At 43.6% G+C, this 18,760-nt stretch overlaps 1 protein-coding gene across 1 annotated transcript in view; it reads right to left on the bottom strand.

Annotated features, from left to right (window-relative positions):
- LOC112113029 (protein furry homolog) overlaps positions 1-18,760 on the bottom strand; it is a 285,155-nt gene that overhangs the window by 161,127 nt on the left and 105,268 nt on the right. The window contains exons 10-15 of the mRNA XM_029911959.1: positions 18,604-18,696; positions 18,417-18,515; positions 15,364-15,465; positions 7,938-8,041; positions 7,316-7,424; positions 6,241-6,327 (exon numbers count right to left, since the gene is read on the bottom strand). Coding sequence (XP_029767819.1) covers positions 6,241-6,327; positions 7,316-7,424; positions 7,938-8,041; positions 15,364-15,465; positions 18,417-18,515; positions 18,604-18,696 — 594 coding nt within the window. The remainder of the gene's footprint in view (positions 1-6,240; positions 6,328-7,315; positions 7,425-7,937; positions 8,042-15,363; positions 15,466-18,416; positions 18,516-18,603; positions 18,697-18,760) is intronic.

Genomic DNA, 18,760 nt, shown 5'->3' with positions numbered 1-18,760 from the left:
CAGAGATATTTCCCTTTGCCAAAATCTGAACAGAATAAAATAATGTTTCTACTCAACTACATTAAATGTTAGCACATATATTTATATCTATAATGCAAACTTCATACCGTTGTGGCAATTACAAAAAATCTATGGTATAACCATTCAACAATATTTCCTACAGTGCATCATATCTTGTATTGAATAAGGCTAAAATAAAAAACGGTTACTCACCTTCTCGTAACTGTTGTTCTTTGAGATGTGTTGTTCATGTCCATTCCAAATCAGGTGTGCGCGTGCTGCGTGCACGATAGCCAGAAGATTTTCCCCCTAGCAGTATCCGTAGGGTTGCTGGGCATCCCTGGAGTCGCGCCTATATGGCATCCAATATAGGGCCCTGCCAACCCGACCTCCCCTCAGTTCCTTCTTGCTGGGGACTCTGACAGAGTGGTAGAAGGGAGGGTATTGGAATGGACATGAACACCACATCTTGAAGAACAACAGTTACGATAAGGTGAGTAACCATTTTTTCTTCTTCGAGTGCTTGTTCATGTCAATTCCAATCAGGTGAATCACAAGCCAAAGTTCAGGAGGCAGAGTTGGAGTCGTCCATTGATCGTAGTACCACTCTATCAAAGGCCACGTTGTCTCTGGCCTGCTGGGTGATTGCGTAATGTGTGGTGAAACTGCGTATGGAGGACCACGTCGCTGCCCTGCATATTTCCTGAGTAGGAACCTGAACCAGGAAAGCGGCTGAAAAGGCCTGCGCCCTGGTGGAGTGTGCGGTGATTGGAGGGGCAAGCACCACTGCCAGGTTGTAGCACTCTCGGATGCAGGATGAAATCCACAACAAAATTCATTGAGAGGAGACTGGAAGACCTTTTATCCTGTCTGCCACAGCCACAAACAGTTGAATGGACTTCTGGAACAGTTTCATTCTTTCAATGTAAACGGCTAATGGTCTGCAGATGTCCAATGAGTGAAGCCTCTGCTCCCTGCCACTCGAGTGTGGTTTAGAATAGAAGACTGGGAGGAAGATGTCCTGGTTGATATGAAACTGGGAGACAACCTTCAGGAGGAATGCAGGATGTGGCCTGAGCTGAATCTTGTCCTTATAGAACACCATTTAAGGGCGCTCTGATGTTAGGGCCTTGAGCTTGGACACCCTCCTGGCTGAGGTTATCACTACCAGAAATGCCACCTTCTATGACAGGTAAAGCAGGGAACAAGTTGCCAGTGGTTTGAAGGGTGGCCCCATTAATTTGGACAGGACCAGATTGAGATCCCAGGCCGGGACCGGCTGCCTGACATGCAGGTATAGCCTGTCAAGACCTTTCAGGAAACGGCTGACCATAGGGTTGATGAAGATTGACCGGCCCTCCGCGCCTGGATAGAAGGCAGACATGGCGGCCAAGTGAACCTTTACTGATGACATGGACAGCCCCTGCTGCTTGAGATGGAGGAGATAGTCTAATATAAGTGGCACGGAGACAAGCGTCAGAAATGAACGGTGCTGTGCCGACCAGACTGAAAATCTCTTCCACTTGGCAAGATAGGTAGCTCTGGTAGAAGGCTTCCTACTGCCTAGGATGACTTGTCTAACCTGGTCCGAGCAAGAGAGCTCCGCCGGATTCAGTCACGGAGCTTCCACGCTGTGAGATGCAGCGACTCGAGGTTTGGGTGTTGGAGACGGCTGTGGTCCTGAGTTAGTAAGTCCGGGAAGAGCAGCAAGGTGACTAGAGCATTTGCAAGAGCGATGTGTACCAGTGCTGGCGGGGCCAGGCTGGAGCTATCAATATCACCGAAGCTTGCTCCCTCCCTACCTTGAGGAGCACCTTGTGAATGAGTGGTATGGGTAGAAACGCGTATAGGGGATGGCCTCCCCATGGGAGGAGGAACGCATCTGCAATGGAGCCCAGGCTGTGATTCAGGAAGGAGCAAAACTTCTGGCACTTCCTGTTGCGTCGCGTGGTGAACAGGTCTATCTGGGGAAAACCCCTGAGTTCGCAATGTCCGGGCAAAGGGACCACTCGTGGCCTTGGAACAACCTGCTGAGATGCTCCTCCAACTCGTTCTATACTCCAGGGAGGTACAATGCTTGCAGGTGTATCGAATGCTCTACATAGAAGTCCCACAGCATGAGGGCTTCCTGGCACAGGAGAGAGGAGTGTGCACCCCCCAACTTGTTGATATAAAACATCACCATGGTGTTGTCTGTCATAACTGATACACATCTCCCTGTTAAGTGGGCTCGGAAAGTCTGACACACCAGGAGTACTGCTCTCAGCTCTCTGACGTTGATGTGGAGAACGAGTTCCGCCTGAGACCAGAGGCCTTGTGTCCTGAGGTCTCCCAAATGTGCTCCCCAGCCCATAACTGACGCATCTGTCACTAGGAAGAGAGATGGCTGAGGGCTGGTAGTATGGGCTCCCACACATACTACCTGTGGGTCGAGCCACCACTGGAGGGCATCGAGGATGAGCGAGGTAGAGTCACAACCCTGTCCAAACTGTCCCGAGCCGGCCGATACATCGAGGTTAGCCACAATTGGAGAGGCCAGAGTCTGAGCCTGGTGTGTTGCACCACAAAGGTACAAGCGGCCGTGTGTCCTAGAAGTTTCAGGCAATTCCTTGCTGTGGTGGTGGCGAACTGCCTGAGACCTCTTATGATGTCACCGAGGGACCGAAACCTTGCTTCCAGGAGGTATGCCCTGGCTTGTGTCAACTCCAGTACTTCCCCTATAAACTCTATCTTCTGAACCCGGGGAGAGCGTTGATTTCCCCTCGTTCAGAAGGAGGCCCAGTTTGTCAAATGTTGTTCTTATGAAGTCGACTTGTGCCTCCATTTGAGATCTGGTGTGGCCCTTGATGAGCCAGTCATCGAGGTATGGGAACACCTGTACCTGCCGCCTGCGCAGGAACGCGGCCACGACTGCCATGCACTTAGTGAACATGTGAGGTGCTGCTGACAGGCTGAAAGGGAGGACTGTGAAATGGTAGTGGGTGCTGCTCACCACAATCATGAGGTATTTTCTGTGGGACGGAGTTATTGCTATGTGAAAGTACGCGTCCTTCAAGTCGAGGGCAGCATACCAGTCTCCTGGATCTAATGATGGGATGATGGAGGCCAAAGAAACCACATGGAACTTGAGCTTCTTCATGAACTTGTTGAGTTCTCGCAGGTCTAGGATGGGCTTGAGCCCACCTTTGGCTTTTGGTATTAGGAAATACCGGGAATAGAAACCCTTCCCCTTCTGCTCCTGAGGAACCTCTTCCACTGCCCCAGTGAAAGGAGCGAGTGCACCTCCTGTATAAGGAGTTGCTTGTGAGAAGTATCCCTGAAGAGGGACTGGGAAGGGGGGTGGAAGGGCAGAAGGGCACAGAATTGGATGGAGTATCCCCTCTTTACTGTGCGGACCATCCAGCATTCCAAAGTGATATTGGACCATGCACGGTAGAAGGGGGACAGTCAAGACAAAAAGGTAAGGCGGGGTAGATCCAGTTCTTGTCCTGGTGTGCGGTCCTCGACCACACCTTCAAAAGGCCAGTTTGGGGCTCAAAGGTGGCTTGGATTGGCCAGAGCTCTGACCTGAGGATGGGTGTGGCCTTTTCCTGCCACCCCTATTCCTCCTCCAGGAACCAACCTGTCGGTTTTGTTGGTAAAACTGCTGAGGAGGCTGCAGCCTGAAGTGCCTGCACTGTGTAGTGGGGATGTGTATGCCCAGGTACTTGAGGGTGGCTCTTGAGTATTTTAAACTGTGCAGTATCCTGTCTGTCTTTTCAGAGAAAAGGGCCTGACCTTCAAAGGGTAGGTCTTGGATGTCTCTTGGACTTTGTAAGGAAGCCCAGAGACCTTGAGCCAAGAGGACCGTCTCATGGCCATCCCTGTAGCCATGGTTTGGGCTGCTGTGTCAGCACAATCAAGAACCGCCTGCAAGGAGGCCTAGAAATGAGTTTGTCTTCCTCCACCAAGGCATTAATTTTGGAGCGGGCGTCTGGTGGCAATAGCTCGGCAAACTTGGCCATTGCTCCACAGGTGTTAAAGGAGTACCGACTAATGATGGCCTGTTGGTTTGAAATGCGGAGCTCCAAACCACTGGTGGAGTAGACTTTTCTCCCGAACAAGTCCACCTTTTTCGCCTCCTGATTTTTAGGGGAGGGTCCCTGAAACCCCTGACGCTCCCTTTAGTTTGCAGCATCCACCACCAAAGAGTTGAGTGGAGGGTGGGAATAGAGATGCTCATATCCCCTTGAGGGGATGAAATAGCTTCTCTCTTTTCTCTTCGCTGTAGGGGGCAAAGAGGCCGGCGTCTGCCACAAACTTATTGTGGTCTCAGTTATAGTTTTGATGAGTGGCAGCACAATGTGCGAGGGCCCAGAGGGGGTGAGGATGTCCACCCTGGGAACAGCATCTTCTACCAGCTCCTCTGCCTGGATCCCCAGGTTCTGGGCCACCTTGAACAACAACTGTTGCAGGACCCTGCTATCTTCCAAGGCGGAGTCCGTTGACGTGCCCACAACAGCCTCATCTGGGGAGGAGGAGGCCGAGAGCACCAGCACATGGCCTTGGTCACTGCCCTCAGCCCCAAGATGGTCACGTTGTCCATTGGGCTGCTATAACGCCGATGTCGCAGTTCCCGGTGCCGAGGAGGTCCGTGCCGAGATGGTCGTCGGTGCCATGGTGCTTGCCGGTGCCGGGGTGGTCACCGGCGTGGAGGAATAAGCGGCAGGCAGAGGTATCGGTGGCGTCTCCGGTGCCAGCTGCTGTGTGGGGGTGAAGGATGCCGACATGACCAACGCCGACCTGGATCTCAATGCCTGGCTCTGACCCTGGGCTTAATGATAGGCCCAGGGAGTCCAAAAGAGCCACTGAGCTGGTGGTTACCATTGAGGTGGCCACGGCGCTAGAGGAGGCTGGTGGTGTCGCCAAGATCTAGACCTCCTGCTGCTGGACCTATCTGACTGATAGGACTCTGCCTCAGACTCCGAGGTCTCCAAAATGGAAGACCACAGAGGAGAGGTAATGGGTCGTGCAGACGAGCAATGCCGGGCCCCTGAGGATTGGTGCAGTCCCCCCATGTGGGCGGCCGGCACCAGGGAGTGGCATCATCGAGATGGGGAGCGGTGCAACATCATCTCCGGCTTGCCCCTAGATGGGATAGGTGGGCGGGTTATGACCAGTGCCTCATCCCACCTTGGAGAAGGCAGTGCTGTGAAGCGAAAAAGGTCCTGTGCCACCTCAAAAGTCTCTGGAGAGGAGGGGAGTTGAATATTCCGGCCATGACAGTCCGGAGAATGGTAGTGGGCCTTACTTGACTGGACCCCCCTGGGAGGTGCCGGGCCCAACGTAGGCTGGATGGGCTGAGGCCTCCCTGTCACTGGCTCCTAAGGCTTAGGATGGGGAGAGCGCCCTCTCTCCTGCCTCTTTTTCTTCTGGAGCACCGTGGATGAAGACCGGTGGCTACCAGAAGTCTTATACTTGGCACTCGGTGTCAGGAGTCCTTAGCCTCCTTCCTTGGTACCGGCTTGCATGCTGTCGGTGCCGGTGCGCTGCGCACAGAGGAGGCACTCGGCACGGGCTCCGCCGACTCTGGGTCGGACGGAGGGCTGCCTCCATAAGAACAATTCTAAGTCTCTGCTCACGATCCTTAAGGTTCCTCGGCCGAAACCCTTTGCAAATGCGGCACTTGTCCCTTTGGTGACTCTCATCAGGGCACTTCAAACAAGAAGTGTACGAGTCGCTCCTTGGCATCAATTTACCCCGCAGACTTCACACGGTTTGAATCCCGGCGACCGAGGCATACCCTGGTGCCAAAGGACGAAACGGGGTGGGGGATGAGGGGGGAGGAACCCTGCAACGGAAACTTAGAGAAACTACTAACACTGCTAATACTACTAACTAAGAATCTAACTGTATAGAAATGACAGTGGGAGACTTCTAGGGGCGCTTGCAGAAGCAAGAGCAAGGGACGTTCCAGCTAGTCATCACTGGCAGTAAGAAGGAACTGAGGGATGGTTGGGTTGGCAGGGCGCTATATTGGGCGCCATGTAGGCGCGACTCCAGGGGGCGCCCAGGCCGACTCTACGGATACTGCCAGGGGAAAAATCTTCCAGCTGTCGTGCACAGCACGCGCACACCTGATTGGAATTGACATGAACAAGCACGTGAAGAAGAATATAAATTATTCTGAGCAATCAAATTGAAGCTGAACATAATGCAATAAATACATATTTCAGTAAAAAGTGTGCATATATGTCATACCTCTGGATTGAGACTGAAAGCTTTTGCTGGTTTTCCAACACAAAGAAAGTCAAAGATAATTTCTTTCATTGCAAAATCTAAACGTTCCTAAAATGGAAAAAATTGTTACAAATCATATGAAATTGCTTCTTTTGTTAAAGGCAATAGAAATATTGAAGCAGGATGTCATCAGGATTTATTTAAATTTATTTAGGATCAGATTTTCAAAAGTGTACAGCACCCACAACTTGTTCCAGACTTTCAGTAGAGCTCAGCTCCTATTCCAACTCCTATCTAAACAGAAGTTGCTGAGTATTGAGCACTTTTGAAAATCTGGCCATTTAATTTAGGTACCTAAATGAGCGACTTTAAAAGTCTCTTTTTTAATTATTTAAATTTCACTTGAGCAATTGTAGTACTAATGTGCTATTTTATAAAACAAAAGTCTATTCACAGATGCAAAGCATCTAAAATTCAGCAAAGCATTTAAGTATATGCTTAAGTGCATCCCCATTTAGCAAAGTACTTAAGCGAGGGCTTAATTTTAAGCACACATGTAAGTGCTTTGCTAAATGCAGGGCTGCCCAGAGGATTCAGGGGGCCTGGGGCAAAGCAATTTTGGGGGCCCCTTCCATAAAAAAAAGTTGCAATACTATAGAATACTATATTCTCGTGGGGGCCCCTGTGGGGCCCAGGGCCTGGGGTAAATTGCCCCACTTGCCCCCCCCCCCAGGCGGCCCTGGCTAAATGGGGATGGTTTGCTGAACTGGAGCCACAGAGGAGACTAGCCTTCCATTGATGAGTGCAGAATTTATGTGGTAAACTCCCATTAATACTAAATAACATTTTGTGTGTCAGTCCCTGGTGCATTAAAATGGCATTACTGGAACTGATCCTGTCACTTTCCCTTGTTCTACACCAGTGTGACTTCACTATCATTTCTAGCCTAATCCACACCCACAATTTACCATTGCCTAGGAGAAGGCTATCAACAGTGAGGGATGAATAAAGTGACACAATACCGAGTTTATTCTGCCATTAATAATTTATTAGGAAAATAAATTATTCATTACTTGGACACAGTTCTTTTCCATACCTGTGCAATGAACTGTATAATTTTCACAAAGATGTTTAGAGGCATATCCCTTGGCACCACACCACGGGACCCTTTTGGGAATAGCGTTGTGACAATGGTTATAAGTCGACTAAGAAAAGAAAAAAGCAAGCATCAGCACAGTTCCATTCCTTGCAGATGAGTGGCAGGTGTATCTTCTTGTTTAATTATCCCAAATTCTGTCTGGAAATCTCATTTAGAAAGCCTCAAGTATGGAAAGGCTTTTCCAAATTAAAAGGTACAATAGTACCTTGCTCTGTTTCTTTGTTTCTACATTTGACTGAGCTATTGCTATTTTGTTATTGTGCGGCAAGCATCCACAATCCTGCCAATAACACACTTCTCTTTCTATTTCCACTATTTCCAGAAGCAAAGAGTGAGTCTGTCTATATTCCGGCTCTTCCAAAAGCAAAAGCTTTTGGTATAGTAATTGCAAAAAGCAGGAGAAAAATTGTTAAATGTCACAAAAAGGAACATTTTATTGTTCACATTTGACAGCAGAATCTCTTCTAGGTCAAGGACACTCAGTGGAGCCACTGGACTTCTACAATGGAAACATCCACAGCAAAGGGGCCTGGTTACAATTACAACTGCAAAACTTTACCTCTGGGTAGCTGTATTGCTTTCACATTTAATTCTAATCATGTAAACCCACAGTAGTCTGTACAGAGACTCCAGTGCAACTCGAGCCATTTTGGGGTCCTTGTTCTAGAAGAAAAACACAAGCAAACAATAGATTTCAGCCAGTTAAGTCTTAACTCTACAAATCCTTCTAATTTTTTCTTGGAGCACAACCTATAAAGGAAGTTTGGGCTGCATATCCACTCTTAGTGCATGCCAAGATTTATAGCTTTGGTACTGAGCATCACAAAAAGATGTGGAAACACACAGCTACTTGATGCCCAAATATAGTACTAGCACACAGAAAAACATATAAAATTATCATTGTACAGAATTTAATCTTAAAATTTGTTTAAAACTTATTTCTAAATGACCCACCTTTTAAAATACTATTAAAGATTTCAGACATCCTAAGTGCCTGTGTTAGCATAAAACAGATGAGATATAGTGCAATTAAGAATCACTATGGAAACCAATCCTATTCAAATCTAGACAAAAATTTCATCTTCAATTAACCTGTCGGACTTTTTTTTAATACAAATCTTATTCCATTTTTATGCACTGATATTAAGCATATACCCAATAAATTTATTATATACTACACACATTTAAAAATGACAAAATTTAAACTTAGATAGAATGACCAGTTGGACTGGGTAACATTTGAGGCTGAGAACAACATCTGTGTTGGTTTTTTTCAGAAGAGTTTGAACCAGTAAAGTCTCTTGTTTCCCCTTCATCTGGTGTGCTGCTCAGTTGTTTTAGCCTTTGGGTACCTAACTGAGATTCTGTCCATCATGTGCCTCTATCACACAGCCTTTGGGCTGAAATAATGGTCACAGACCCCTCTCTGTCTTCTACAGATGGCTCTTAGCCATTGGTCCATTTAATTGCCAATCTACTGGTCCCTCCCTTGAGCTACCCTCAAAGTCTGCAGACTAGTATAGTATTTGTATTAGGACCAAACCAGAAGTGGCTATTAGCAAAGGCACATAAATTATGAGAAATACTAGGTTTGATTATATTTTCAAGCTTTATCATTATTACTAATAAAAATCCACATTGAATATTACTCGAAATTAATACTTAACTTGAACTCTGAAATTATAACAGGTATATTTAGTATTCATAAAGCACTTTACATAGTCAACATGTTGTACAAATATTATCTGAAATGGTTTGAATTAGGACTGTCGATTAATCGCAGTTAACTTACACAATTAACTCAAAAAAAATTAACTGCGATTAAAAAAATTAATCGCGATTAATCGCACTGTTAAACAATAGAATACCAATTGACATTTATTAAACATTTTTGGATGTTTTTCTACATTTTCAAACATATCAATTTCTATTACAACACAGAATACAAAGCGTACAGTGCTCATTTTATATTATTTTTTATTACAAATATTTGCACTGTAAAAATGATAGATAAAAGAAATAGTATTTTTCAATGTACCTCATACAAGTACTGTGCAATCTTTATCGTGAAAGTGTAATTTACAAATGTAGATTTTTTTTGGTTACATAACTGCACTCAAAAACAAAACAATGTAAAACTTTAGAGCCTACAAGTCCACTCAGTCCTACTTCTTTTTTAGCCAATCGCTAAGACAAACAAGCTTGTTTACATTTACGGGAGATACTGCTGCCTGCTTCTTATCTACAATGTCACCTGAAATGAGAACATGCGTTTGCATGGCATTTTTGTAGTCAGCTTTGCAAGGTATTTACATGCCAGATATGCTAAACATTAGTATGCCCCTTCATACTTCAGCCACCATTCCAGAAGACAAGCTTCCATGCTGATGATGTTCGTTAAAAAAATAGTACGTTAATTAAATTTGTGACTGAACTCCTTTGGGGAGAACTGTATGTCCCCTGCTCTGTTTTACCCGCATTCTGCCATATATTTCATGTTATAGCAGTCTCGGATGATGACCCAGCTCATGTTGTTTGATTTATGAACACTGTTACTGCAGGTCTGACAAAACGCAAAGAAGGTACCAATGTGAGATTTCTAAAAATAGCTACAGCACTCGACCCAAAGTTTAAGACTCTGAACTGCCTTCCAAAATCTGAGAGGGACGAGGAGTAGAGCATGCTTTCGGAAGTCTTAAAAGAGCACCACTCCGATGCTGGGAACCACCAGCGATTGGTTGAAGTAGGACTGAGTGGACTTGTAGGCTCTGAATTTTACATTGTTTTATTTTTGAATGCAATTATTTTTTTGTACATAATTCAACATTTGTAAATTCAACTTTCATGATAAAGAGATTGCATGACAGTACTTGTATTAGGTGAATTGAAATATACTATTTCTTTTGTTTTTTACAAAGCAAAGATTTGTATTCAAAAATAAATAAAAAGTGAGCACTGCACACTTTGTATTCTGTGTTGTAATTGAAATCAATATATTTGAAAATGTAGAAAACATCCAAAAATATTTAAATAAATGGTATTCTATTATTATTTAACAGTGCAATTAATCATGTGATTAATTGTGCGATCATTTTTTTTAATCACTTGACAGTCCTAGTTTGAATAAAATTTTATACTGAAAATTATTCACCATAAATTTAATTTAAAGTCATTACTAAATTCTATATCAGGTTATAAATGGTAGCATGTTTTCAAATATATTACAGAAGACACAAAGCAAATTATTTTTGTATTGGCTTACTTGCAGATTAAAAGTGTAGAGATACAGGCAAATACACTTTATATTATCATTGGCAAATCACATTTTAAAATAAAACAGCTCCTCTACATCCATAATCTGAATAGCTGTCTTCAGTAATATTGAACAGCCTCCCAGCTGTGAGACAGTTTTGGTGGAGCTCCTAGGAATGACCTTCTTAAATAACAGAATTGGAAAGAAACAGGGTTGTGCTTCCACCAGGGGAGGGCCAGGTCCCTGGGCCTGGCCAGGCTATGTTTGGACAGAAAAAAGGGAGGAAGAAGGTGACTAAGGGCTTGTCTACATTACCCGCCAGATTGACGGGCAGCGATCGATCCAGAGGGGGTCAGTTTATCGCATCTAGTCTAGATGCGATAAATTGACTGCTGAGCGCTCTCCCGTCGACTCCGGTACTCCACCAGGGCGAGAGACGCAGGCAGAGTTGACGGGAGAGCATCAGCTGTTAACTTATCACAGTGAAGACACCGCCGCGGTAAGTAGATCTAAGTACGTTGACTTCAGCTACATTATTCATGTAGCTGAAGTTGCGTAACTTAGATCAATCTCCCCCCCACCCCGCAGTGTAGACCAGGCCTTAGTCACTTTTCAGCATCTAACATAATTTTGGCCTTGATCCAGCAAAACACATAGGCAAATGAGTAAGCTTTATTGACCTCTGTTGTACTACTCACCATTCTCAAAGTTAAGCAAGTAGACCCCTTAATACTTGCAGTTTGTCCTACAGTTCCTTCTGTGCCGGAGGGGAGGAGGAGAGAATAAAAACATACAGCTGGCTATGCTGGATTTACTCTACTTCCAGATAATGATCCATCAGGGGAATCTCTCACCTATGTCCTTAGAGCAACTTACTGTTTGTTTTGTGCTACTGAGCAGTGCAGAGCTGCTGGCCATAAGACCAAGTATCTCTAACTCGCACTCCACCGATGGCTATGAGGAGACCTGTAACTGCATTAGTTGATGCACCACATTCCAGAGGTGTCGCGATATGCCAGCTATGGAATCTGTCCAGTCCCACCCCCGCTAGCAGCACACGCTAACCAGAGAAACATGTTGCTTCTTTTAGAGCAGCAGCATGGGACACCTGTTGGTGCACGGTTTTGGCATACCCTGAGAGATTCTGCCCTGCAATTACAGTGACATGTATAGCTGGCCCACTTGATTGCCTTTTAATATAAGGGCAGAATTTGTATTACTCTGAGATTCCTCTATAATTTTGCCCTAATACATCCAAATGTTTGCAGTGGTCATCTGGGACTTATTCATGGGCAGTTCCATTGCTTCGTCTCTTCTTTTCGGATTTAACTTCATTCTACCCTAGCTGATGAGGTCACCTGGGATGCCTGAGTTTACTTAATAGTCCCTAGCCTGGGACAGGATATTCTCAGTGATGGCCCTTGACTCTGGAACTTTTGCCCCTCTGGCCTGAAAGTGTCCAAGTTTCCTGACAATCATATACTGTATCTATTTCTCCCAGAGTGATGTCTTGGCCATATAGAAGTCAATGGGAGTTTTGCCAAGGAGCAGATGGGATTTTATTCTGGCAGGTTGGGATAAATCTGTAATACTGTAAAGTACATCACAGGTTCATATCTATGCAAAGCAAATAATAATATCCATCATATGAGGTCACAGGCGTAGTTCAGGAAGTTACTCCAGCCAGGCTAACAGGGCTAAGTGGGCGGGGGGGAAGGGGAGAAGCAGATTCCACGCCTGCCCAGGGCTTGCAGTTTGGGAAGCAATGCCCCACCATGTCCTCCCAAACTATGCCTATGTATTAGGTTTTTAAAAGGCCCCACCAAAAAAACCCACATCAAAACCTTTGTTTCTGGAATGCTTGCTAACCATCCAAAAATTGATTATCTTAGAGAAGTTTAAGGTGGTATAACAGGGGTCGGCAACCTTTCAGAAGTGGTGTGCTGATTCCTCATTTATTCAATCTAATTTAAGGTTTCGCCTGCCAGTAATACATTTTAACTTTTTTAGAAGGTCTCTTTCTATAAGTCTATAACTACACTATTGTTGTATGTAAAGTAAACAAGGTTTTTAAAATGTTTAAGAAGATTCATTTAAAATTAAATTAAAATGCAGAGCCCCCCGGCCCGGTGGCCAGGACCCGGGCAGTGTGAGTGCCACTGAAAATCAGCTTGCGTGCCGCCTTTGGCACGTGTGCCATAGGTTGCCTAACCCTGTGGTATAAAGTATAAAGTAAAGCCTTCCGAAAACTTTCTAAACGCTACCCTATCTTACTGTTTAGAACACAGAAATGCTTTCATTTTCCCACCTGACGCCCTCCCCCTTCTGATGATTTATGTGCCTGAATGGCATTGGTCTGAACTTTGACCAAGCAGCTTTTCAAGTTAACGTGCAGTATAAGTGAGCATGAAAGGCTAGCTTTGCTAATGTAGAGCGTCACGTATTAGCATGAACAACATATTTAATTTTAACATTACTCAAGCCACAGTCACTAAATAAAGACATTTAAAACATTTACAAATGTCAGAATGATTTAAACACACTAAACTAAATAACTACAGCCGAATTTCATAAATTCTATAAAAGCAAGTCACAAAAATTAATGGCAGTGCTGTTGAGCCACATCACTTTTTAAAAACTAAAATTAATATACAATTGAATATAAAAATCTGTATCTGTATCGAATTAACACTTAAATGACAAATTATTTTTCATTTGATTATTAACTATTCCATTTCAAAACTACCATTTGACATCAAAGCAATACTGCAATTAGTTAAAAAACCAGGAAGCTCAGTCAGCAAAACAGTACATGAAATATTCATAAACAGAAACTAGATATGGAAAAGATTTATTAGGTCACCTTGTCTAACCTCCCTTGTCCAACCGAAGGACGATAGAGAATATTTAATAAGGAATTATCACTTTGTCCAGTGCAACTTTAAAATGATCCAAAACAATAGGACTGCCACTTCCTTTTGGAAACTACCCCATAGATTACATTCCTCACTTGTTAGGAAATGTTTACAGTTACATAACGTAAATTCTTGTCCCAATTCAGCAAACTGCATCAATAGTCTTTTTTGCTGGACAAACCATGGATTCTGGCAACCTATTGAGAGGACAAGTATCAGAGGGATAGCCGTATTAGTCTGGATCTGTAAAAAGCGACAAAGAGTCCTGTGGCACCGTATAGACTAACAGACGTATTGGAGCATAAGCTTTCGTGGGTGAATACCCACTTTGTCAGACGTATTGAGAGGACAGTTCAGCATACTGCAGAAACATCTTCTCAATGCTTAAAAAGCCTCCAAACACGCAACATATCTCAATTTCATTGTTCAGCAGTTACCTCTACATACTACTTTGTGTACATATGGAATTACCACCCAGTAATGAAGTGTTTTAAGATCAAACATACTACAGCACAAATATTAAACAGCAAAGTTCATTCTCAAAAAGAGTCGGTGTGCTTATTGTAGGTGCTTTAACTTTTATCTATCTGCCTAGATTCTAGTATAGCCTCCACAATCATAGTATCTGAGCACTTCACATATATGAATGAATTTGCCCTCACAAGACTTGTGAGGTAAGGTATTTACAGGTAATAGCAGTGAGGCAGAGAAAGACTAAAAGCCTGATCAGAGCACTCTGAAGTCAGTGGAAAGACTCTCACTGAATATAATAGGCTTTGGAACAAGTCCTAACTACAAGACCATCCTTCCTCTCCTTCTTTAACTCAATAAGTGATGATGTAAGTTTCACATCTCTGACATTTCCTTCACTATTCAACAAAATATCTTAATTTTACTGTACACCGAATAGCATCACAGGGTGTGCACACCAGAGAAAAAGCATCTTTTAAAGAAGCACATATCATACATTCACATGAGGTGAATTTTTTAATATTTCTTAGTTCCTTAAGGACTGGATGAAAATGGCTGTGATAATAATTAGTAAACCATGTATCAGTCTTTGGGAAGAACATCAATTGTTTAGGTGGACAGAAACAGTAGTGCCACAAACATTTTAATTTAGTTTTAGTTTCTTTAATGAGACTTTCAGATTGAAACAAGGAGAATCAGTACCACGTGACCAGCCAGCTTTCCTCAGGCCAGCAGCAAGTGCTCCAGTTTAAGAACCCCTGACTGAATGAAGTAAAAGGTTCAAAGGTAACATTTGGCAATTTTCTTCTTCCACTCCATTCCTGGCCAACTTTTACCAACAATTTAGTCTGTCCTCACATGCATATGCAATATTTGGGTTGTTTGGTTCAAGCCACTCTCCATTAATAAAGATATGAGAAATTCAAACTAGGCATAGGAATATTTTTTTTCATTGACAAAATCCTGTATTGTTAAATTATAAAAACATTGCTATGAAATAAAATTACTGATAGATTCAGCTATTATCAATAATCTAGCTCAGGGGTTCTCAAACTGGGAGTTGGGATCCCTCAGGGGGTCACGAGGTTATTACATGGGGGGTCTTGAGCTGTCAGCCTCCACCCCAAATCCCACTTTGCCGCCAGCATTTATAATGGTGTTAAGTATATAAAAAAAGTGTTTTTAATTTATCAGGGGGGTCGCACTCAGAGGCTTGCTATGTGAAAAGGGTCACCAGTACAAAAATTTGAGAACAACCTATCTAGCTAAATCACGTAAAACTAAAGACAACCCAGCCTACGTACAGTGAGCTAGCAAAGTATTAAAAAAGAAAGTAAGATACTAACTTTGAGATTGGATAGGCAGTTGTTGAGGAAAATATGCCATCTGTTTAAAAAGAATTGCTTCTGACTGACACAAAGCAGGCATGTTACCAAAGGATACAAAGCCTAAATAGAAAGAAAGATGATACAGGATTATTTGTATGTCAACAAAACATCAAACTAATTTAACACTAGAACCATTGTACATTTAGAGTCCTAGATCCCCTGTGTTATGCTATATGCACCAGCCAACATAAACACATTGTTCAATAACATAATTTAAAAGGAATGTTTCTCTAAAGCTGTTATGAATTTGTATGGATTACTTTGTACAAATTTAGAATTACATTTGCACCAAAAACAATCAAATGCCTAAGTGTATCACTGTTCATAAATCCTAAAGATGGGCCAAAATTTTGCAGCATCATAGGGCTAATTTCTGTGTCAGTTAACTGAGAAATGTAGTAGCTGGGGAATTACTGTGCGTGCCATACTCAGCATTAGAATTCCCATAGTCCATTGTTTGTTGTTTACAGAAGACCTAACTCCCCTCAAAATCCATGGTTATTTATTTGAAGAACTGTCAGATCCCAGGGGCACATGGTTTAAATGATGGTCAAAACATAAGCCTTCTGGAGGTTTAATCTTGTAGGGTAGTTACGCAGAGTGTAAAAACAGGCAAGACAAAGGATAGAAAACCAAACACTGTGTGCGGGGTTCTTTTCCCAAATCTGTTCTGACCAGCGTTTGACATTTGTATTGCTATTGTTAAGCTAAAATATTAGACTAAAAGTCAGGAATAAATATGTTGATTTTGACAGTGACCTGCTGTTTCAAGCTCCTCCTCTGGGTCAGTTCTTCTTTAAATGCAGCCAGGTCAGGCCTTTAAAAAAACAATGACCAAAGAGGAGGCAACTTTTTTCACCATAAACACAACAGACTCTTAAAATTAACCCTAAAATTTCAGCCTAAGGCTTGCCCCTAAATGTAAACCTCACTGTAAAATCCAAATCCTGTTTCTCTCAACCTAGGGCACAGATTGTCCGTAGCTAGTTTAACTCCAAGTTCACTGACACATAAAACCAAATACATATAACTTTTTAGCATTCTACATCAAAACACAAAAATGTAGTAGCCAGAGGAGAATTAAAGCTTCCTCACCAGACTGATAAACATCATGTATTTGGCAGATGAACAGCCCCATGCAGGCAGAGCCGTCCTTTGGGTACGGCAAATTGGGGTGACCGCCCAGGGCCCCCCACGCTTCTATAAAATCATGAGGAGGCAAGCGGGGAGATGAGGCAGGAGGGGTGAGGAGACAAGCGGGGAGGCGAGCAGCTAGCAGCAGGCAGGCCAGTGGGGTCGGGGGGGAGCCCCCCTACTAGAATCTCCCCCTCTCCCCAGCGCCTCCTGCCCGTCAGCAGGCTCCGCCGATCAGTACCTCTCCTCCCTCTCAGCGGCTACCACCTACCACGGATCAGATGTTTTGCTGCATCAGGAGGTGCTGGGAGGGGAGGGAAGTGAGGGCGCAGCGTACGCGGGGGAGGGGGTGGAACTAGGCAGGGAAGAGGCAGGGAGGGGGCAGAGCGGGGGTGGGAAGAAGCAGGGTGGGGATGGGGCCTTGGGGGAAGGGGTGGAGTGGGGGCATGGCCTGTGCGGAGCCAGAGGGGACCACCCCCCAGCAGATTAGAAACTTGGCACCTATGTCCCGGGCCCCACACCCTGCTAAGGAAGGCCCTGCCTACAGGACAAGATAGGTTAAATGCATATTGACTGAACAATGACTAATAATCCCCAAAACATAATTCTCATAGCAAAAACTCATCCCCTAAAATTTAAAGTATCATGTATTCTTGTTTAAAGAGGCCAATAGTCCTTCCCCTGGAAATATCTGCAGCTACTGCTATCACTGCTAGCTGCTTACCATTCTCTTCTTTGCAATGTTTGCTTTTCTAATAGATCATCTCAGGAGTCTATTCTATTTCATTACTTTTCATTATATGGTATCTGTCTGTGAGAAATCTCACAGAAAGGCCCCAACTCTATCCCTTTCTCAAATTGAGTGCCATTTACTCTAGTGAGACGCCCCATTATCTTCAATGAGGTTATTTGTTTGGGAAAGTTCTACTCAGCATAAGGATTGAAGAATTGGATCCTTAGTTTGCTGTAGTTTCAACAGTGTTATCAGTGTGTCTGCATCCGCAACAGGGTTGGCTACACATGTGCCTAAAGGGAGAAATCTTGGCTCCATTGAAGTCAATGGCAAAACTCCCACTAACTTCAATGGAGGCAGAATTTCACCCAGAAAGAAGTATTTTGACTCCCTTCTGGAACTGGCTGGAGTAATGACAGCAGCAGTCACAAGTGTGCCTGTACGAGTCCATCAATGAAATCAGATAGCATCACTTCCCAACACTCAGTGAGATAGTGGGGGACAGGGAGGTCCTTTTGACTTGTACATAAATAAGAACGGACCAATGAAAATAACTTTCTTTTCTTAAAAGGCCAAAGACTTCAAAATGGATTAACAGAGGCCGCAGTGCTGAGGTGCACTGACCCAGCTGGAAAGATAGAATGCTTAAGGCAGCCAGCATCAACCTGACTCAGTGCTCCATTTAATCCATTTCAGCTATACACTGTTATGCCACTGTTAATCTCTCAAGAAAATATGAAATAGAGAGCTTCTTAGCTGACATGCTGTGTAAAAAGGCACTGTTATATATTGGTTTGTTCCCACAAAACATTACTTAACCGTTTTGAAAGAGCTGTTCCCACATGTCCCATTAGTTCTCACTTGACAGGCAATGCACTCTCTGTTAACTTTTTTCTCTGTGCTAATGGTCAGACACAACAGGTATTGACCATTTTATAATCATAATTGCAGGATCTGAAAACACCTAGAGGATTCAGATTAAAATAGATGTGGATATAACATACACTTTTGAAATAGCAATTAATTGTACATTGAGCCAGATGCAGATAAATGGTTTTGCAACAATTCTGCAAGCCCTTTGAGAATCTTGCCTAGAAAGACTTCTGATGAAGAATTTTAGCTTCAGCTTCTCAGGATTACTTACCAGTGAGTGCTTCTTTCGAGAAGAAAGCTCAAGTGTTGTGTCATACAGGCTTTCAACAAAGTTCCTCAGACAGGGAACATTCACTTCATTTTTAACAGCCTGAAAAGAGATTTAATGTTAACACTGTTTTTCATACATTGACTTTTGAATCTAACTTGAAAAAATCATGCAAATAAATAAAACTCACAGCAGCTACAGGTACAAGAATTTCAACGAACAGTCCTGCTAATGCATGCTTGATATCTTTGTCCTTCACTTCAAGGAAATAATGTGCACATTCCTGGCAGACAATTAAAGAGAAGAAAAAAAAATTGCACATCAGGTGGAATAAAGACATCTCAATG

Source organism: Terrapene carolina, unplaced genomic scaffold (genome assembly GCF_002925995.2).
Source record: "Terrapene carolina triunguis isolate 2854851 unplaced genomic scaffold, T_m_triunguis-2.0 Scaffold139, whole genome shotgun sequence".
In the NCBI taxonomy this organism is placed as follows: domain Eukaryota; kingdom Metazoa; phylum Chordata; order Testudines; family Emydidae; genus Terrapene; species Terrapene triunguis.
This window is presented reverse-complemented; position numbering and strand designations above follow the sequence as displayed.